At 38.6% G+C, this 22715-nt stretch overlaps 1 protein-coding gene and 1 pseudogene across 2 annotated transcripts in view; both read left to right on the top strand.

The window, feature by feature from the left end:
• Nucleotides 1-1569: 1569 nt before the first annotated feature.
• LRP12 (LDL receptor related protein 12) overlaps nt 1570-22715 on the top strand; it is a 73265-nt gene continuing 52119 nt past the window's right edge. For both annotated transcript variants that reach the window (XM_006729608.3, XM_006729607.3), the window contains exon 1: nt 1570-1974. In XM_006729608.3, the coding sequence (XP_006729671.1) occupies nt 1896-1974 (79 nt within the window). In that variant the 5' untranslated portion in view covers nt 1570-1895. The remainder of the gene's footprint in view (nt 1975-22715) is intronic.
• LOC102737942 (large ribosomal subunit protein uL24 pseudogene) lies at nt 7657-8208 on the top strand (annotated as a pseudogene).

Below are 22715 nucleotides of genomic sequence, written 5' to 3'. Positions count from 1 at the left end.
ACTGATGACACTGTGTGTCATGTCTTGGGGATAGTGTTCCTTGAATGGTACTAAAGTGGAGAGGGGAAGATGCAGTCTAGGCTCTCTTCATATTGTTTGTGGCCTATCCTAAACACAGTCATTATGGCAGCACGATTTCTAGAAAGAGATCTGAAGAAACAAGAAAATAGAGTCTAGAACTGTAAAACTAAGTAAGACAACTGCAGGTTGTTTAATGAAAAACAATAAAGCTGCTCCTTTTTCTCCAGCGAGAACGGAAAACATTTTTTGGAATTTGGTTGTTTTTTGTTTTTTCTTTATGTCAGCTGGTACAAAATTTATTAACTATTGGATTTTCTATTGTTAATAAACTTTTTATCTTTTGAAATATCATTTCCTGGAAAAAAAAAATCTTAAAGGGGACAAATCGGTAGGGGATAGAGGCAAAGCCTAAATGTACCTCCCAAAAGGTGTATCTTAAAATTTAACATTTACCCATTATACACTAAGCACTGTACTACAGAGTTAAATGTGATATAGGGGAAACAGTCTTGAATTTGGAATGAGAAAAATGGTTTCAAACCATTTATTTGCTATATCCTTACGGGTAATTTGACCAGAGTCTCATTTTCTTATTTATAAAATGTGAATAATAATGTTTATCTCACAACGTTGTTAGGGATTAAAAAGAGACAACCTATGTCAATGGGACAGCATAGCGCATTGTAGATCTTCAATGAATAGCCAGGAGAGTGCATGGAAAGGCCAATGATAGATCAGGAAGGGAGATAAGACGTGCAGACAAACACTTTAAAAAATACACGGCGGAAGGTCAGGCGTGCCAGTGTCACTACAAAAGTATTTAGAAAGTGCTACGGAGAGCTAAAGGAAGGAGGAGTCGCACTTGCTGAGATCGGGGGAAGGTGCTTAGGGAAATTAGGGAGTGCAGAAAGACGTCCCCCCTCTTCCAGCCGCGCACGCAGGCCGATTTCCCACAGCCCCTCCGCTCCCCGCCCGCCCCCGGGATGTCCAATTCTCCCGCGGCTTCCACGCCAGAATGGAAGAGCACCGCACTCTAGTCTTTCTGGACTCACGCCTGCCAGGCACCTTGAGCGTGGGTGCCCAGCACCAGAATCTCGGCACGCGTGCACACTGGCCCGGCCGACTACGGCAGCACTAACCGGCACCCACCCACCCCCAGCTCCGTGCCGATTTTAGGCGGAGGCACGCCGGGGTAAGGGAGAGGATCTCCCAAGTTCCTAGCCTCCGTTCACCCACTCTCCCCGCAAGCACAGCCACCCTCAGCCTCCCAACTTGTCCTCACACCACCCGCAGGGGTAACAAGGAGGCCTCGGACTGCAGCGGAGCTCCGCTGCGGGCCCCCGCGCCCCAGCTCTCGGGAACCTCGCGGCCGGCGTTCGCGTGCTCGCTCATCGATTGGCACTGCCTTACTCCTAGGGCTCCAGTCGCGGGGAAACCGGCCCCAAGACTGGGAAAGTCCGGCGGAGCGCGGGGCGGGAACCAAGGCAGGCGGGCCAGGTGATTGCCGAGCGCACGGATGAGCGCGGGTCCCGGCTCGCGCTCCGTCTGGCGGGTGGCGGCGTCGGCTAGCCTGTGCGGTGCGAGGCCGGAGTCGCGCTTCCGCCGTCCCCTCGCCTCGCGCCCGCGTGCGCTCAACCTGCCCCTGCCCCCGGGAAAGCCGCCCCGCGTAGGGCTCTCGCGCCGCCCGGGGTGGGAGCTGGCACGCTACTGAGGGTGGGCCAGAGAGAGGGAGCGCGGGCGGGCGGGCGGCGGCCCCTCCCCTCCCGCCGCCGCGGAGCGCGCAGGGAGCAGCCGGGGGCTCGGTGGTGGCGGCGGCGTCTGGCCCCAGCTCCTCCTCCTCCATCTCCTCCTCGCTCACTCCATCTGCCGTGGTTATGGCCAGTCGTTGGAGCACAAAAGAGTCTCCGCGGTGGAGGTCTGCGTTGGTCTTGCTTTTCCTCGCCGGAGTGTACGGTAAGTGTCCGCGTCCCTGCGCCCCGCTGACCGAACAAAGCTGGGGCGACCCTGGGCCCCGAGGCCTCCAGGACAAGGGTTCCCCGCGAGAACCGGGGAGAGACCCCCGCCGCCGGCGGGACAAAGACCCGGCGAGGGGTGGATGCCCCGAGAGGTGTCCACACACGAAGATGCTTTCGTCCACTCAGCACCTCCAGACCCTCGGGGTTGTCTGAGAGGGGTTTGGGCGTCCCGGCCGGAGGGAGTCCCGGTGGAGCGAGCGGGTGGCGGGCGGACTTACCGACCTGGGCTGGAGGGCCCCTTGCACAATCCACACACACAAAGATGTATGACTGTGTGAGAAGGAGGAGGAGGTCGCCCTCGCCGCTGTCGGGACGGTCCTGCCACCCCCGACCCTTCCGGGGTCAGGAAGTTCTCTCCCCAGTGAAATTCCCACCGTTCCAATCCCCCATCTTCCCCATCCCTGAAAAAGCAGCCCGCTGCTCTCTTCCCACTCCTGCACCTCGGAGGCCGAGGCTCTGTCGATCCCGGTCGTGCTGGATCCTGTCCCTTCCCCAGAAGCAGCACGCGGGAGAAGGCCAGAAAATAGTTTCCAGCCCCACCTTAGTCTCTCCCTTAGGGCGTAGATGTCTGCCCTGACTCCTAGTTCATTTGTCATTTCATCCATCACTGGCCGCTAGTGTTGTCACTGTTGCTTCATTCCAGTCTGTGGATTGCGTTGCATATACTCCTTTGAGGTTAAGAGACGGCTGAAGCCTGTGTGTGAGGACTGAGCTTTATATTACTACATCAGGGTCTGAACTAGAGCTAAATGGAATTAATTAGAGCATTCATTGCTTGAGACTTGAGTTCCACTTCTGACTTAACCGTTCTTAGTTTATCAGTGAAACGCATTGAAAAGGTGTTTCAATGAACACAGTTAAGCTTTACTTTTTAGAATCGTGTTTTGATATCTTCAGAAGGAAATAATTAGAAGTTTACCGATCTTTGGAGATTTCACTTAGAAAACGTCTAAGTCATTTGCCACAAACACTCATTCCACTAATGGTGTGGTGATGGGGTTAAGTCAACACGTCATTCACCAGCAAGTATTATCTCTTTTGAAAGCATTTATCTGTGGAGTTGAATGATGATAACTTTAAAAACCTGAGAAATTACAGTAAATGAATTTAATGAACATATTATTTACTGACAACCAAAAAATAGTTTTTCAGTATGATTCAAAATGTATTACTTGCTGCCTGACCTGATTAACATATCATTATTTTTGTTTGTTTGGGCCGGAGAAAGGTTTGGTCCACATTCGATGTGATCATTGCCAATGGTATGCTTGTGTGTGATCAGGAAACCTTGTTCATGACTTTTGAGTGTTAGTTGCATCAAGTCCCTGTGATCCCTACTTGCCTGATGACTTGTGGGCTTGGGTCTACACCAGAGATCAATAAGCTATTATGTTGTTTATTCTAGCCTGAAGGTGGGTATAGTTCTGCTCTAGGTTTGGTGTAGCGGCCCAGAAGAGAGAAGAAAGCAAGAAGGCATCTTTAATCTAGGGTGATTAGAAGTGTCCTGCTTTGTCCTCTGCTCTAGTCAAAATTGAATCTTAGTGATGTCTGATCAGAATGGATAAATAAATGAGCTCTTTAAGCTCTTTCATTAAAACCCGTGTCATTATGGTTTGAACTAAAAGTCTTTTTGCCTCCAGGGATAAGAGGCTGTGAACCCCGTAATTTGTCTTTGTACATTTTTTTGTACTTGCACAAAACGACTTTCTGGTAGGTGCTTATCAAAGATTTATCTTTTTGGAATTTGTGTTCAGTGAGGAATTGTTAGTAGGCAAAGAATGAAACTTCTTTTCCAACAATGGGGGACCATGTTATAAAACTAGCAAGTAATTGTGCCAGGGTTGATGTCTCAAGCCCCAGCAAGTTTCAAAGTATAAGAAAAAAGGAGGTAGTGAGCCAGGCAGAACATTAAACTATGTGAGCAGAGATTAAAGGTACCCTTCACCCTGCAACTGGAGAAATTCTCTTTATAGCTGCACTTTTGTCCTCTTCTGTCTCTGCAGCCAAATGTGGGTTTATATGAGAGAGAAAAGAAAAAGCTATAACAATAATATGGGGGATGTGCTTCTATAACAGCAGTGGGGTTTGTTTTACTTGAATATGCCCTAGTTGTGAGGAGTAATGGATGCATCCTGAGAAATATCCACCACCTTGGACCTTTAGGACAGATATTAACTGTAATTTATGAAACTGTCCCTTATGCACCAAAAAGTGTTTTGGTTTTTTTAAGTGGCTTCCCAAAAATAATTAGAAATCATTGTTAAAACAACTGAGTACTTAGGGGCGCCTGGGTGGGACAGTCATTAAGCTTCAGACTTTTGATTTCAGCTCAGGTTATGATCTCAGGGTCAGGGGATCAAGCCCCACATTGGGCTCTGTGCTTAGGGCAGTCTGCTTGTCCCTCTTCCTCTGCTCCCCCCCCCCCATTTGGGCATGTGTGTGCATGCGGGCGCGCTCTCTCTCTCTCAAATAAATAAAATTAAGAAACAATAACTGAGCGTTCATAGTAACACTTAACATAGACTCAGTGAAAAAATGCAGGTTGGCCAATATTTAGGCAGTTCCGATACTAACTCTTCACAGAATGACTCTTAATCCATTAATTGCAATATTAAATGGCTCCAAGTGTGTCTTGAATCTTTGAAACATTTCAAAGATTCTGTTTATTTTAGTGTTTATTCTCTTCACATGGCGATTTTAGAGGTCTTTGTACGTGACTTAAATGTGACCATTTTAGTGGAATAGTGTGACTGTTACACTTCCACATTACTTTTCTGAATGTCAGAGCTTTATTTGAAACACTAAATTGTGATATGAAATATCATTAATATTTTCCAGAAGGGGTTGTTCGAGAACCAATAATTATCTTTCAAGAGCTGCTGTATCTTGGCTGCTGTAACTTAACTATTGAATGTGCCTAAGAGTTAGTAGAAAGTAAAAGTTGACCTCTGCCTTTGGAAGTTTGAAGAGATAAAAACATTAGTGGGAGCAACTGTGAGCTTTGCTGGGCATTGTTGTAGGCCTACTGTAAGAGAAGGTGCTTCTTCAGTTCTCACATAGGGATGTCTGGCTTTTGCAAGGGCATGGAGATTTCCAAAACTGTCCTAGTCAACGAAGGTGTTAGTTGGCTCATCTCCCAACCCATAATTTGGTAATCGTAACAGTTGCATTGCTTTATCCTTTTCCACTTCTGTTTGTCTCCCAGATCGTTGCTTTCTAACTTTTTTTTTTTTTACTGAAACCCACCCTTAAAATACATTTTATGTTACTCCCAGTATACAGAACAAAACAAAGATTATGAAATAATACTCTCACTACCTGTGATGCACTCCAACATTTTATATTCTATTTATCCCTCCTTCTCTCACCCTTCCTTTCTTCATTTGCTGGTTGGACTCATTAATTTTGGACCCACTAATAGATTGCAGTTCTTAGTTTGAAAAACACAGCCCCAGATGAGACCTTAAAATGTAATTTGAAATGTTTGTGGTATTTGTATATCATTTTACAATAGCCTTGGAGAATTGCAGATGGTTCGTTTCTGGCCACTTGCTGCCAGAGCATTTGATAGCAGTAAGAACTCTTCCTGGCATAACTGACTGGCCTGTGATAAAATTCTTCTTTAAGCTGGTATTCAGCTAATTATAGTCAAAAGTCTGTGCTATACACAGTGCTGTTCCAGAGGTTGTGGTAACATAAAATACTCCTTTTATTCTTGCATTTTATATCTAATGGGTAAGTCTTTTCCCATGAATTTTTATGGAACATTCAGCAGCATTTTATAAATTTCCAGTTTAAGGAGAGACTAGAAATTCCAATTTTAGAAAGGTTGTAGAAGTAACTGGAACATGAGAAAAAAATCTAAACCGGATTCCAATTACTTCTAAAAAAGTCAAGCTTGATTACATAAAATATGTTGAATAAAACTGAATTAATTGCTTAACATAAACCCTTCCTTGGGTTTAGAATCTAAATTATATCCATATCCTGGGGACAATATGAAGGTACATAGCACATTCTATAAAATTCTAAGCAGTTATCAGGCAGAAAGTATTAAATGACCACTTTCAGAGGGCTAGCTATGTTCTAGGAAGAATATGGAGGAGATTTGAATGATGTATGGTAAATGATTTAGAAGGTTCCTAGAAAGTAAAATCTCTGACAAAAACATAAAAGCGATGTCAGGCTGAAAAGTGAGCAGCAGCAGTTAAAGAGAATGGAAAGAAAAGACTGACTTTTGTGGGTAGACAATTTAAAGCTTATCAAGAAATTAAGGGAACAGTGAAACCTTTTTGTGTTTCTGATCTGAGGTGTTTTTGTAGTTGAGGTTTTTTCTTGTTTTTTTTTCCCTTACCTTTTATAAATGTTGTTACAGTTTAAAGAATGAAAGGTAAAAGGGGGGTAAATAAATATAGATGAGATTTATATAGATTTAAGCAAACAGAAAATGTTTTTATTTTAGAATGAGTTTTAGTCTTGTTCTTGCTGCAAGTCTTTATAGGGAAATGAAGGTTGTTCTAAATTTGGGAATTGAAGTTGAGTTAATGGCCTCTAATTTCTAAGGTTACCTTTCCTTCCAGTTTCTTCTCTTTTTCTCCTCCCCCACCCCCGCCGTTTTTTGGGGAGGAGTGAGTGATAGATGTACACTACTTATTCTCATTTTCTAAAGCATATTATTAGATCCTGTAAATACAAGTTACCAATCTATCCGTTCAGATGCACATCATCAGTCTTTTTAACTATATGCAACAGTAGGTGTATATATAGACCTATCTCTATATATTTTAGTTTCAATACTGAATTACCCTAAGGAATTCTCACTGTCTAAGCTATAGAAGGAAGGGAAAGAAACTAACATTTATTAAATTAAGTTTGTACCATTTATTAAATAAAGTTCAGATACTGTGCTTGGTCTTTATTCATTGCCAGTTAATCTTTAGTAGATCTCATTTGGCAATCCTATAAGGTATTTGTCCCTTTTCTATAGAAGAAAAAAATTGAAGCTCAGAAGGGTTGTGACTTATCTAAGATCAAACCACTAGGAAATAGTAGAGCCAGGATTGCAACATAATCCTGTCTCTTCGCTCATTCATTCAGTTAGCAAATGTTCATTGAGCACTTGCTTTTATCTGGCACTGTGTGAGTTTCTGCCCTCATAAGGTTGACAGTCTAGTGAGTAAGTTATAATATGAAACTGATAAGGGGCAGAGATCGTGAATAACAGACACAGGGTAATGAGGAGACTTCTTTGTAGAGTCATTTGTAAGACCTAAAGGATGGCTAACCATATTATGATTGGGAAAAGAGAGCCTTGCCCTTGGGCACCACATGTGAAAGACCCAGAATCAGGAAAGTGTTGGTGGGGAAGACTGGTGTGTCACAGGTAAATTAATAAAACCAGTGTAGCTGGAGCACAACGGTCATGCGGGAGAGTGGTGAGGTGAGCTTAGAACCTTAGACAGGAACTCAGGGCTTTGGAAACCATGGTAAAGAGTTTGAATTTATTTGAGTGTAATTATAAAAGAAGTCTAAGTGCACATAATGTGATTTATGGTTTGAAAACAGTAACTTTTGTCTACTGTGTGGAGAATTGTTGTGAAGTAGACAAGAATAGAGAACCGGAAGTAACGTGTGGCTCTCTTCCCTCTTGCGGCCATCGCTGAAGCGGCACCGGCCAAAATGAAGTTTAATCCCTTTGTGACTTCTGACCGGAGCAAGAACCGAAAGCGGCATTTCAATGCACCTTCCCACATTCGCAGGAAGATCATGTCTTCCCCTCTTTCCAAAGAGCTGAGACAGAAGTACAACGTTCGATCCATGCCCATCCGAAAGGATGATGAAGTGCAGGTTGTGCGAGGACACTACAAAGGTCAGCAGATTGGCAAAGTAGTCCAGGTTTACAGGAAGAAGTACGTCATCTACATTGAACAAGTGCAGCGAGAGAAGGCAAACGGCACAACCGTCCATGTGGGCATTCACCCTAGCAAGGTGGTTATCACCAGACTAAAACTGGACAAAGACCGCAAAAAGATCCTTGAATGTAAAGCCAAATCTCGCCAAGTAGGAAAGGAAAAGGGCAAATATAAGGAAGAAACAATTGAGAAGATGCAGGAGTAAAGTAATCTTATATGCGACTTGAAATAAAAACTGTTAAAACGAAAAAAAAAAAAAAGTAGACAAGAGTAGACATGGGATGATCAGGTTTTGGCTGTGATCCAGGTGAGAGACACGGGACCTTGGACCAAGGTAGTAATAGTGCAGATAGAAGAGTATGGATTGCCTTTTTGATCGGAAAGAAAGGGATGCTTCCTCTCTTGTCACAACAGGGAAGGAAGAAAATATTGGTGCCAGTGTACTTGGGTCTGTTAAAAGTTTCAGGGTGGGAAGATGGAGATTTCCTGAAGTAATATGACATGGGATCAGGTGAGAGTGACGAGGAGGGAGGAGAGGTTTAGGGTGATTTGCTTCTATAATTCAGTAGGGGAGTTTAGACCCTAGGAATTTAAGTTTCTGTTATTTAAGCTAGAAAAGGGAAGGCTAAGAACACTCAATGCAAGAAGGGATACTGTGGTGAACAGCTGTACAACACAGGACAAGGAAGAATGAGGATTTCAGTTATAAGGGGAGAGGCTTAACAAGTGTCCTGTGGAGAACAAGTGTCCAGTTCTAAGGTCCGTCATTTTTGTCAATGAAATAAGTATAGAACATAACTTTCTACAGTGTTTTAAGAGTATTTCAGGCAAGAAGCAAAGGGTAGAAGAGAAGATTTAAGGACCTTTTTGCCGAAGTTAGATGCTTTATATTAAGTGGGCAATTAAAGTGCTTTATATCTTAGAAGAGGCAAGGATATATTGGTAGATTAGAAAGTTTCAGAAAATTTTGGAAAAAGTAAGTGACCTTTTTACCTTTATTCCCCTGGATTGCATAGTTTATTTACAGAAGATACAACTTTAGAAGATCCCGAAACCTCAAAACAAATGAAGCTGACAGAATAGTTTTCTAGTTGACTCTTAAATATTTGATAACTCACTGCCCTACTAGGATCAGTTTAGTGAAGAAGCGAAATTGTTTTACACTCACATGCATACCACTGAATGAGAGTAACTTGATATCTACCTTTAATTCACTTATTTTCCATTTTTAGAGAAATGGGGAAGGGTACTGATCTTTTAATATTGAATTGACTAAATGGAGCACGGTACCATGTTTAGTAGTTGGGATTTACTTCTTAAACATGAGTAAGAAAGTAAGCCTTTTCTTATCTGACTTAATTTCATTGATTATTAAAGCGTTATTTAGGTTTTAGGTTAGTAAGTTGAAGAGATGAATCTTTGTATCCGGTATATTCTGAAATAGAATTCAGTTTCTTGAATTAATGCCCGTTCTAGTGACACTAGAACCTTTTACCAAGACTGAGAATACAGAACACCTTTACAACGAGGTGCCTTGCTTAAATCCTCAGAGTTTCAAGGAGGTAAGTATAGCAGAAGCTGAATCTGAGAGCAGTGATTTTGCCTAAGGCTCACATCCCTCTACTGCTGTTTTCTTTGTATAGAGACCCGTCGTTGTTTTTGTCTACATTATTGTAACAGCTCCCAACTAATTTTCACTCTAGTCTTGTCCAGATTCAGTTATATACATAGCAGCAGCCAGAGTGGCTTTTCTAAAGTACAAATATAATTATGTAATTTCCTTGCTTAAAACCCAACACTAGTTCCCTGTTCCTAAAATATAGGCATAACTCACCAGGCCCCTTATGATCTGGCTGGTTTTTCCTTTCTTGTCTCTTGTTATTTCCCTTCACCACCCCCCTACCCTCCACCATCTCTGCTATGCTAAACGCATTTCTCTTGTCTCCTGGCCTTTGCATGCTCTGCCTGGCTTTACCTTCCTTTTGTATCACTTTCTTCACTAGGCTAACTCCTGCCTGTCCTTTGGCCTTCCTTTAGATGTTATCTCCTTTGGGCAGTCTTCCTTAAAAGGTGCCCTTCTCAGGAGCATCTCAGACTTCTTATATACAATATTGATATTGGCCTGTTTTACTTCTATTTCCCCATGTAGCAGCACTGTCTAAGATACATAATGTGAGCCTCAAATGTAAGTCATGTACATAGTTTTAAATTTTCTAGTAGCCATATTAAAAAGAGAGAGAGGCAGGTGTCATTAATGTAAATAATTATTTAACTCAATATTGTATATCTAAAATACTATCATTTTGACATGTAATCAATAGAAAATAATTACTGAGATACTCTGCAATGTTTTTCATATTAAGTCTCCAAAATCCAGTGTAAATTTTATACCTATAGCCCATCTTAATTAGACTAACCACATTTCAAATGCTTAATAGCCACTGTGGAAAACAGTATCTATTAAAGTTGAATGTGAACATACCCTGTGATCTGGCAGTTCTACTCCAAGGTGTAAACTCAACAGAAGTGGGGACATAATGTGTGCCAAAAGATATGTACAAGATTATTCATAGCATCCTTATTCTTTATAGTCCCAGGTGAAAAACAGCCCCTCTGTCCATCCCCAGTAGAATGAATGGATGAATTGATTATGGTGTATTAGCATAAGGGAAAACCACAGCAGCATTCTTCAGACTTTTAGGTCTCAGGACGCCACAATTAAATTTAAAATGACAGTAAGAAAGCCATTATGTGTGACCATAAATCGCATACATTAAATAAAAATATGTAAAATCACAACCGTATTTTCCCAAACAGGCAAAAATTAGTGAGAAGAGTGGCACTGCTATACATTTTTGCAAATTAATGTCTGGCTTAATAGAAGACAACTGATTCTCATGTCTGTATTTGCAGTCAGTCTGTTGTGACATGTTTTGGTTGAAATATAGGAAGAAATCTTGCCTCACACAGATGTGTTATTGCAAAGGGAGAAGTATTTTAATAGCCTTTTCAGATAAATGTGAATATTCTTTGATGCTTCACCAGAACTTGACACGTAGTCGTTTTTTTAAGTTTAGTTGCAACATGGAATCTGAAACCATATCCCAATGAACTTTATTCTGTTAAACTCTGAAAGGGTCTCGGTGATTCCCAGGAATCCACTGACCACATTTTGAGAATAACTTGCATATAAAGTAATGAAAAAGAACCAATTACTGGTACCTGTAGCATAGGAGGATTTCACATGTTGAACAAAAGAAGTCAGACACAAAATTACAAGATACTATATGGTTACACTCTAAGAAGTTAGAAGGCAAGGTGAGTTGTTCCCTACTGGCGGGAAGCAGGAGCGGTTGTGATTGAGAGGATTGTTTACCAGGGTAGTTTTTGGGCTGCTGCTCCTATGCTATTTCTTGACCTAAGTGGTAGTTTACACAGATAATGGAGTTTTCTGGTGATTGCTCATTGAACTGTAAACTTTCAATTAGTGCAATTATGTATATATTTCAAAAGCTAAGTAATAAAAATTTTTAAAAATAGAACAGTGTTTGATAATAGTATCTATAGAAGGTTTTCTGATAATTTATATTCTCTCTAGTGTTTGGCTTTTTGTTTTGTTCTTTGATTTTTTTTTCCTTTGGGTTTAATAATTAAAAACAGTTTTAAAACTTTGTACTTCGGAAAATTCCAAAAATACTCAAAAGTAGAAAAACTAGTGTAACTAACCTGATATGCCCAATATCCAGATTCAACAAATTATCATTAAATGGCCAGCCTTGTTTTATCTAGACTTGTACTCTCTCCCTAAACACAAATGATTTTGAAGCAAATCCCAGACATCTAATTTATTCATATTTTACTATGTATCTTTAAGATGTGGGGACTTAAAAAAAAAAAACAAACTCAATACCATTATCACACTTAAAACATTAACAATTCCTAGTTACCATCCAATATCCAGCTGTGTGCATATGGCCCTAGTTGTCATATAAACATGAATTTTTAGACACTTGTTTGGATCAGGATCCAGATAAGGTCTGTACTCTGCAATTGTTGATATCTATTAAGTCTTTAATTTATTGGTTCCTGACCCCATCTTTCTTTTTATTTTTTTTTAAGTGTGATATTTGCTATAGGTTTCTGTTATTTTTAATCAAATTAGAGATTTTCAATTCCTATATTAATAAGTTTTTGAAAATAGGTATTTAATTTTTCACATAAGTTTTTTCATTTCCAAGATGATCATAAGGCGTTTATGAGGGCCAGAGGTATGCAAGTGAAACATACCTAGCATAATGCCACATAATACCTGAATTCCTTTCTCCATGAATGGAGTAAGTTATATTCATGCGATTCCTAATGTTGAACTATCTTTACATTTATGTAATAGGCCATAACAAGTTGGTAATGATGTATTTTCTTTTAATCTGCTGGAATACGTTTAGTAATTTTTTTTTAGACTTTGTGTTCATAGTTATGAGATCAATACATAGTCCGTCCTAAATTTCTTCCTCCCTCCACTCCTTTTCTTTCTCCTGTAAACTAGCCTCGCCTCTCTTCCTGCCTGATTATCAGATCTAATCCCTAATCTGTTAATATTTTTAGATGTATTTGTAAACTTTTTTGTTTTTGTTGAAATCATTGGTTAGTGTAAAAGATTTTATTATGTTCTGATTATTTCACTTTTTAAGATTAGGAAAGGAGAGACGAACCATGAGAGACTATGGACTCTGAGAAACAAACTGAGGGTTCTAGAGGGGTGGGGGGTATGGGTTAGCCTGGTGATGGGTATTAAAGAGGGCACGTACTGAATGGAGCACTGGGTGTTATACGCAAACAATGAATCATGGAACACTACATCAAAAACTAATGATGTATGGTGATTAACATAACATAATAAAAAAAAAGATTAGGAAAGGAGAGTGTTTATTAACTGTATAATAGGAAGGCAACAGTTAATAGCTTTGTCCTGCTGACAGGAGAAATGTTTCATTCCTAATGTGGTTAAACTTTGTTTCACTTAGCAAGATAATAGAGATGAGCCTGTAAGAAGTAGATCCCTTTTTATGAATGGGCCTTAAATAAGCCAATTAGATACCATAGTAGAGATGGATTCACATCTGAAGGATGGAGGGCAAAGCAAGAGTTTTTTAATTGGTGAAATTCAATTTATCAGTTTTTTATTTATGGAATTGTGTTTTTGACGTCATTTCTAAAACTCTTCATCTAACCCCAGATCATGAAGATTTTCTCTTATTTTTTTCCTAAAAGTTTTATTTTTATGTTATACATTTAGATGTAAGATCCATTTTGAGTTTGTTTTTTATAAGATATAAATTTTAAGAAGAGGCTCCATTTTTGCATATGAAAACCAGTTCCAACACCATTTTAAAAGACTGTCCTTTTTCCATTGAACTACCTTTGCACCTTTGTCAAAGATTAAATGGTCATATTTGCGTGGGTCTATTTTTTTGTTTTAAATACCAATTTTATATAATGAAGTTCAGCCTTTTTAAGTGTATAATTCAGTTGTTTTTTGTATGTTTACAGAGTTATCCCAACTATTATCACTATCTAATTCTAGAATATTTTCACCAGAAGGAAACCCTGTACATATTAACAATCACCACCGCTTCCCCTCACCACGCTCCCATCCCCCCATCCTTGGCAACCACTGATAAGCTTTATGTCACTAAAGATTTGCCTATTCTGGGCATTTCATATATGTGGAATCATACAATATGTGATCTTATATGCCTGGCTTCTTTCATCTAGTTGGTTTTCATGATTCATCCATGTTCTACCATGAATCAATACTTCATTCCTTTTTATAGTCAAATAGTATTTCATTGTACGGATAAACCACATTTTGTTTATCTGCTCATCAGCTGACAAACATTTGAGTTGTTTCCACTTTTTATGAATAATGCAGCTATGACTATTTGTGTACATGTTTTTGCATGGACATTTTTCAGTTCTCTTGAGTATATGCATAGAGTGGAATTGCTGGGTCTTTTGGTAATTCTACATTTACCTTTCTGAGGAAATGCTATACTATTTTCCAAATGGCTGTACAATTTTACAGTCCTACCAACAATATGTAAGAGTTCCAGTTTCTCTGCATCTTCACCAATGCTTGTTATTGGCCATCTTTTTATTAGAGGCATCCCTGTAGGTATGAAGTGGTATCTTACTGTGGTTTCTTTGCATTTTTCTAATGAGTAGTGATGTTGAGATTTTTTTTCTCATTATTGACCATTTGTGAGTGTCTGTTCAAATCCTTTGCCATTTCTTAATTGGTTGAATTATCTTTTTATTGTTGAGTTGTAAGAGTTCTTTATATTTGTGGATATAACCCCTTATCAGACATATGGGAGGATGATACATGAGAATACACTATTCTGTTCTATTTTGTGCATGTTTGAAATTTTACAGAATAAAGTAAAAAAAAAGGAGGTGTTAAAATACTTCCCCAAATTAATTACATTAAAATTTGCATAGCCATTCTTAACAATTATTTTGATTTCTTAAGTTTTCTTCTCCCTTTCCCTTATCATTTTCTTTGTCCCATGTTATTTTTCTTGAAGTCTTTAATTTGATTTTTTTAATTTTGCTAAAATGCATTCTTGAATTGTATTCTCTCCTTAAGAAATATGTACTGGTTGTAAATATATATTTAGGTATACACAGCTGAAAATGTTTCTTTATTTTGTCTTCACACTTAAATAATGGTTTGGCGGGGGTGGGGGGAGGGCATTCCAGGTTTCAGTATTTTCTGTGCAGAATTCTATCCAGAATTACTTTATTATCTTGTAACTTTAAGTTGCCATTTTGATTCTCATTCCTTTGTTCCTTTGGAAGCTTGTAGTAATTTCCTTTTGGAGTTTACAGTTGTCACCAATGTGTTTATATATGTATTTTCAGCCATTATTACTGTTTGGTATTTGGTAGTGATTTTATCTGAACATATCTAGATATGTATTGGGAAGATAGTTCTATGCGTATGTTGTATATGTTATGTATATGTATACATATGTATGTACGTGTATTTTAACTCCATTATCCTGTAAGTTCTCTACTTTTAGAACTCCTCTTAAGTGAATATTACATATCTTGGCCTTTTTTATTTCTTAGAGTTTTATATCCCTGTATTTTTATTCTCAAATTTAAAGATTCTTCAGCTTAATCTTCTAACTTATAATTGTCTACAATGTAATTGTCTATAATTTACAATGGTTTGTGATTCTTCATATAGTCTTCTAAGTGATAATGGTCTGTCGTACAAAATATAAAATATTTGTCTTTACAGATAATTTTCCTTTTTTGTAATGACCATTTTGGGGTTTTTTTGAGTTAGCTCTGGAACTGACATGTGTCTTTCTCACCTCTCCTGCGAATTCTCTTACTCTCTACCTGCCCTTTCCCCTACTCACATCCCCACCTCTGAGATTATAATAAGAATTGTGGGTCCTTTCCTCAGAAAATAATCCACATAAGCACATTCACAGAGAATTTCGTATATGATATCGTGTTATTCCAGATCTCCTTAAAGCTCATTCATGACCCCTGATAGTGCCATTCTTGAACCAGCTGCATTGGTACTACCTGGGAACTTGTTAGAAATGCAGAATCTCAGGCCCTGCCCCCAGATACTGAATTAGAATCTCCATTTTAACAAGATTCACGGATGATTTCTTTCATATTCAAGTTTGAGAAGCACTGCTGTAAAAGATAAGAAACCTCTGTGAAGTTGTGGTTTATGTGATCTATATTGACTGTTTCCCTTTTTAAAAAAATACTATATCTGACACAGCATCAGGGTCACAGCATCAGGGTCATTAAGAAGTCATATCTTGATCACCTAGATTGTGCATGGGTTATTAAAGTAGAAATATTTTTAAATATTTAAATATATACAATATAGTATCTGAATAGTAAGCTATGCTATATGGAATAGCAAGAGACAAAGTGAGACTGATTTATAGACTCATTTTTCTATCAGTAGCAAACATGTAGCAATTGCTATGTGCTGGGAAGTGTTCTAATCACTGTGTATCTGTGTATATATATGTGTATTCATGTATGCATATACACACACAGTCACTTTCTTCTCATAACAACCTTATCAGCCTGGATACTATTATACTATCATTTGATAGATAAGGAACCTGAGACACAGAGAAGCTGTGTATTTTAGCCAAGTTCACATATCAGGAAGTGGAAGAGCTAGAATTTGAACCCAGATAGTTTGGCTCTATAATCCATGCTCTTAACCATTATGCTCTACTGCTTCTTTGTAGTTTTATTTAACAGACCTCCCTAAACTCAGTGTTGCTTATATGCAAACTGATTAACTTATGATACATTTGGGGCGCCTGGGTGGCTCAGTTGGTTAAGCGACTGCCTTCGGCTCAGGTCATGATCCTGGAGACCCTGGATCGAGTCCCGCATCGGGCTCCCTGCTTGGCGAGGAGCCTGCTTCTCCCTAACCCTCCCCCCTCTCATGTACTCTCTCTCTCTCTCCCATTCTCGCTCTCTCAAATAAATAAATAAATCTTTAAAAAAAAAAAAAACTTATGATACATTTGTTCTTTTAAAATTCATTACTGGAACTCATCTGCTTGTGGTGCTGATAGATGAGCCACAGATACCAGATCATTAGTGTTTTCTGAATTAATTTTGGTTTGCTATTAATTGAGATTTCTAAATGGCAAGATGCTGGATTATTAGATTTATGCCACCTACCCTCAAAGTTTGTTATGAGCCTATTAAATAACTTAAGCAAATACTTTCTACATAAAATGTTCATTTTCTTCCTTCCTCAGTAGATGGACAAAAGAGAGCTTATAGAAATGGTAATTGGATGGCTAATAAAATTAGAAACAAAAATTAATTTTACAAAGAAATCTCAAGTAAATATCACATACTAATTTAGTAAATATGTAAAAATCAACTTTTGTTAAGTGTTCAAAATGTTCAATAGAGACAGAAAAATCAACACGTAGTTAGGGTGCAATGAAACGAGCTTTCGTACCTGACTAGTAGAAATGGTAGTCCTTGGCTGATGGATTTATTGGTATTACTTGACATAGATTTTGGGCATTTTTCCATATCACTTTTCCTCATAAACTGTTTCCATAATGTTGAACATTAGATCATCTGCAGTTTTGTTCACATTTATAAATACTGTAATAGACATGCTTTTATAATATTTATCTTAATTTTTTATTATTTTCCTTGTGGTTAAGTCATAAAAGTGGAATACTGGGTCAAAGGTTGGAGTATTTTCAAATCTGTCAAAAATAAAAATAATACCCAGTTTTATTGAGTGCTTACCAATATGCCAGTTATTGCTTTAAATGCTACATATATATTATATGCTATATATATATTATTGAATATATATGGATCTTATTTTTCTGTGTGAATTATGTTTCAAAGTAAGCCAATAACATTTGTTGAGAAAAATTGTTGCAGAATTTCAGGTAATGAATGTATAAAGAATATTCAGGCTATAATCATTAGTAAATGAAACTATTAGACAAACGGTTATATGGGAACTTTACAATGGAGGAATCAGGTTGCCCTATCTATACCTGTTGATTAATCTCAGTCTCATGAAAACTAGGGCAAGCAGTTAGTGTGTGCGTCCTAATGTGATACAAGCTCTGAAGTATTCCAGCCAAAAATGTTGAACCTGTGTCAAATCAGCCTTCTACAGCAGGAGTTGGGAACCATGGCCTTCAAGCTAAAACCAGCCTGCCTGTTTTTTGTTTTGTCTTGTTTTGTATTTTCATAATGTTCAAATACAACCAGTCTGGTGCATTTAGTTATTGTGTATGGCTGCTTTCATGCCACAGTGTCAGAGTTGAGTAGTTGCAACAGAGACTGTGTGACCCACAAAGCCTAAAATATTTACTATCTGGCCCTTTTACAGAAAAAGTTTGCCAATCTTTGAGCTAGATGAGCAAAGTTAAGTGACACCAAGAGGAAGTGACACCACAGAACAGCAGCCTCTTAAAGGACAACTGATCTAGTTTCTGAAACCAGTCTGCTACGGAAAATAAGAGAGTCTCACTCTAGATTAAGAGAGACTTAAACACACCAAATGAAACAGTGAGGCTTTGGGTCCCCCTTCAACTGTAAAAAGATATTTGTGAAACAATCAGGAAAATCTGATTACGGCCTGGCTAGATGAAATGATACCAAGAATTATTAATTTTGTTAAAGTAATAGCATTGAAGTTGGGTGAGCGAATATCTGTCTATATTTTTAGAGATGCATACTGAAGATGCATATAGAGGTGAAATGATATGTGGCATGTATTTTAACATACTCCACACAAACATACAAAAGAAAATAAGTAGCAAAGGTAGAAAAGTCAAACTCAGGATTCTGATATCAAAGCTGATATACTTAGCATCGTATGCTAGCTATACTAGAATTTAGTATGGCCTCCTCTGTTGCTTTTAACTATTACTGACTTATCTTTTTAGAATTCCCTCATCTCTTAGAGTCCTTGTCAATGTATGCACATCCTTGGTCTTCTCCTGTTCCACTGTATTTAAACATCATTAACAGAGGAACATCTATCAAGGATGAATCTACATCTTCTGGTCTTAGTGGGAGAAGAGACTGGTCTTCCGTACATCATTCTGCTCCTCAGTAGCTATGAGATTTTAGTCCTGTCACTTAAATGCTGAGGCTCAACTTCCTGGGCCACAAAATGGGAATATCAATTACTCCTGGGATTGTTTTAAAATTAAAACAAATTATTATCCAAAATATGACCCATTTATATTTTGGAAAATATAGTGGGGGAGTTAAATGCATAATCTTTATAATAAGACAGGCCTTGGTTTGGGTACAACTTCATAACTGTATCACCTTAAGCGAGTTATTTATTCTTTCTAAAATTTATTGTCTTCATGTGTAAACTAGAGCTAATACCTCAAATATTTGTTCTGATGAATAAGTAAGTTAAAATTTGTGAAAGTCCATAGTATGGCCACTAATACATACTAGGTAGATAAATATTTTTTCTCTTTGTTCACTTGGAGAAACATCCCAATATATCAGAGATAGGTATGTGTATGCTGCATAATTTTTTATAGTTATGTGAAAAGGATAATCCTCGGGGCGCCTGGGTGGCTCAGTCGTTAAGCGTCTGCCTTCGGCCCAGGTCATGATCCCGGGGTCCTGGAATCGAGTCCCCCATCGGGCTCCCTGCTCCGCGGGAAGCCTGCTTCTCCCTCTCCCACTCCCCCTGCTTGTATTCCCTCTCTCGCTGTGTCTCTCTGTCAAATAAATAAAATCTTTAAAAAAAAAAAAAAGGATAATCCTCAACTTCATGTATGATACTTCTGTAGGGAAGTGCCACGTTGACAGAATAAATGGCAAGGCACTATATTAAGATTCTGTGAAAGAATAAGTTATGAGATGAGCTTTTGTAGAGTTAAGTAAAGAGCTAGCCATTTGCTCAGAGTAAAAAGAATTCTTTAAACATATTCATTAGATTTTTGAGCTATAAGCTTTTAAGAACCCGGCAGTCACTGATGATCAAAAACGTAAAAGCATCAAGCCTTTGGTTTGGTGTCTCCCCCAACCGCCCCCCTCCGCCCACCAACAAGTTACTAAAGCTAATGCAGAGTAGAGTCCCTTTCAGTCTGAAGACTGAAGCTGCTCATGAGCTTTGAACAGTCATTTACCAAATATTTTACATATTGAAGGGCAGTGATAAGGAATAGCTGTCTAAAGAGTGAAAATGAGAAAAAGGAGAGAAGAAAGAGAGATGGGAAGATTTTCTTTGCTCTTAAGACATTCAAAATTTGATGTGGAAGATGCACAGTTAATAACCCAAAACAAGATGATAAGGACACTGGTGGTAATGTGCTCATAACTCAGTACTGACATGACGTACTGTGGGAACATCAGGAAGGGTTTTTAACTCATCCTGCGATTGATAGAGATCTGTTTCCTGAGTTGAAGGAGTTAGGCAAGTAACTGGTGTTGGTGCACTGGCCTGTTTCAGGGAGAGAGAACATCATGTTGAAAAATATCACAGTTTCAGAAACTGTACTTTGGCAGTATGTCAAAACCAGAATGTATATGTATGAGGTAAAAGCAGACAAGGGGTAGTAAAAGTTAAGGGTCAAGAGATAGAGAAGAGCCAGCTTACAGTGGGCCCTAGAGGCTCTTACTGCATATAAGGAGGTGAACCAGGTACAGTTTTATAAGTTGAAGATTAATATCAGATACTCCTTTAAAAAAGGTCTCTAGTAGCATTGTGAAGAATGAATCAGAGAGCTGTGAGCCCAAAAGTAGGAAGCTGCAAGCTAAGTCATTTATTTATACATTCAGCAAATACAGTTGACCCTTGAATAATAAAGAGGTTAGGGATGCCGCCCCCCCCCCCCGTGCACAGCCAAAAATTCATATATAACCTTTGACTCCCCAAAATATTAACCACTAATAGCCTATTGTTGACTGGAAGCCTTATTGATAACATAATTGATTAACATATTTTGCATGTTATATGTATCATGTCCTATATTCTTACAATCCAGTAAGCTGGAGAAAAGAAAATGTTATTAAGAAAATCATAAGGAAGAGAAAATACAGATAAAGTACTGTACTGTACTTATCACTCCCCCCCCCCCCCCAATCTATGTATAGGTGCACCTGGTGCAGTTCAGGAACCTTGAACTGCAACCTGTGTTGTTCAAGAGTCAGTTGTATTTATCAGATATCTGCTGTGGATTAAGCACTCTTCTATGTTTCTGTCCTTGTGGAGCTTATTATTGAATGCAGTAAAACAGGAAAGAAATATCAGTAACATGAAGGAAGGAAATAGCAAGATTGGGAAGAATCAAGAAACTTAATATATAGTGCATGAGCAGAAGAAGGGGATGGTAAAGAAGAAATATGGAATGACTTCCAGGTTTTTATGTGGACAACTGGAAGATGCTGGTGTCAATCACCAAGGTAAAGAGTATAGGAAGAGGAGCAGACTGAGGGTCAATAAAAGGAATTCAGTTTCGGACATGAGTCTGAAATACCTAGGTAATATTAAGGTAATACTGAATTCCTATTCAATAGGAAGTTAAAAGACAATTTTTAGCATGGAAATAATAATAGCAGCTCCTTTATAGGGTGATTATGAAGATTAAATGTACTGAAGCATGAAAATGGCTTAGACCATCATCTGACAAATAGTACTTCTCATATTAGTTGTTGCTGCTGTCATTATTTCAGGAGTATGGGCTTTGAGCTAGACAAATCTGCCTACATCCTGGCAATGCCATTTACTAGTTGTGTGGCCTTGTGCAATTCTCTTAGCCTCTTTAATTCTCAGTTTCTCTGCATGTGAAATGGGGATAGTATCTATTTTATGAGGATACTGCAAGGATTAGTAATAGTGTATGAAAAACACCAACCACAGTGACTGGCATAAAGTGAGTGCTCATTGAATGTTGGGGAGGTGGTGAGTATCAGGTAGAAATTTGAGATTTATCAACATGAAGGACTTAAACCTTTAAACACATATGCTGAAAACAAGGAGTCTCTAGAAAGAGAGAGGATAATATGCCAAAAGACCTGAATGGTTGGCAAGGGAGGTGATTTACTGAGAGTACTGTTTGAGGAAGTTGTGTGGAGGCTTAAAAAGGAATAATGACAGACTCATGTAGTTTTTGAGGGAATTGAAGGTAGAGATAAGGCATTATTAAAAGATTATGCTCCCAACTTTGAGTACCCAGATGAGTTGAAACCATGAGTTTATAGTGACACAGTTCCTCATAGGTATGTGACTTTCTCCAACTATCAGAAAACTGGATTCAGAGTTCACATTTCTGAGGATTAAGTGTGTGATTGGTGGGTCATTGGTAATCCTTGCTTGAGTTTCAGAAGTGGGCTGGGGTAAAAACTAGATTGAGGAAGGGCTTGAGCAAACGATAGGTAAGGAAGCTCCATTAGTGAGTGTAAGTTCTTCTTTCAAAAGTTTTGGCTGAGAAAGGAAAGACTAAGATAAGAAATGGGGATGTGCACTAACAAGAAAAAGGTTTTCTTTTATGAATGAGGAAGACCTGAATACATATGTCATCAAGAGGAGACAAAGGAACCAGAAGAGAGGAAAGATCTGAAGGGAAGGGAAAGAGGGGGGCTAATGAATGACTCCAGGATCCAGAGTGATTTTAGACACTGTGTCCTCAACTCCTATGATGGAGCCTCTGATAAACTTGAGAATTATCTTCCCACTCAATGAAGAACCATTCATAATGTCATGTTCTCTGGTCTTCGATATTACCAGAAGTAGAAGTGAAGTACTTACTGTCTCATCTTGCATAAATAATAAAGGTAAGAAAAAGACAAAAATGATGCAAAAAAAAAAAAAAGAAAAAGAAAACATGGAGTTAATATCAAGAAAAACTTAAATTTATAAAAGATACTATGATTTTAACAATTTAGTAATTTCTTTTAAGCGTTGTCAAAAATACATTTTAAAAATCTTAAGTGGTTACTGATTTTTAAATTCTCCTTTTTTATATTTCTCCCTCTAAAGGGCTATTTTCCTGCAGTCCGACACATTAAAAATCATTTATCTTTGTTGTTGTTATCATTGCCAACACTGTTTCTATTTGTTTGCTTTGGTCTGTGGGTAAGTAACATAGTGTTATCTGTGAGTCAGCAAGAATAGGAAAGCTGCGGCCATACATTATTCTTCTCACTATTGAATCTCATGTATAAGAACGTTTTTGAAAGTGACCTG

Source organism: Leptonychotes weddellii, chromosome 4, assembly GCF_054177405.1.
Source record: "Leptonychotes weddellii isolate Sample4059 chromosome 4, ASM5417740v2, whole genome shotgun sequence".
Lineage (NCBI taxonomy): Eukaryota > Metazoa > Chordata > Mammalia > Carnivora > Phocidae > Leptonychotes > Leptonychotes weddellii.
This window is presented reverse-complemented; position numbering and strand designations above follow the sequence as displayed.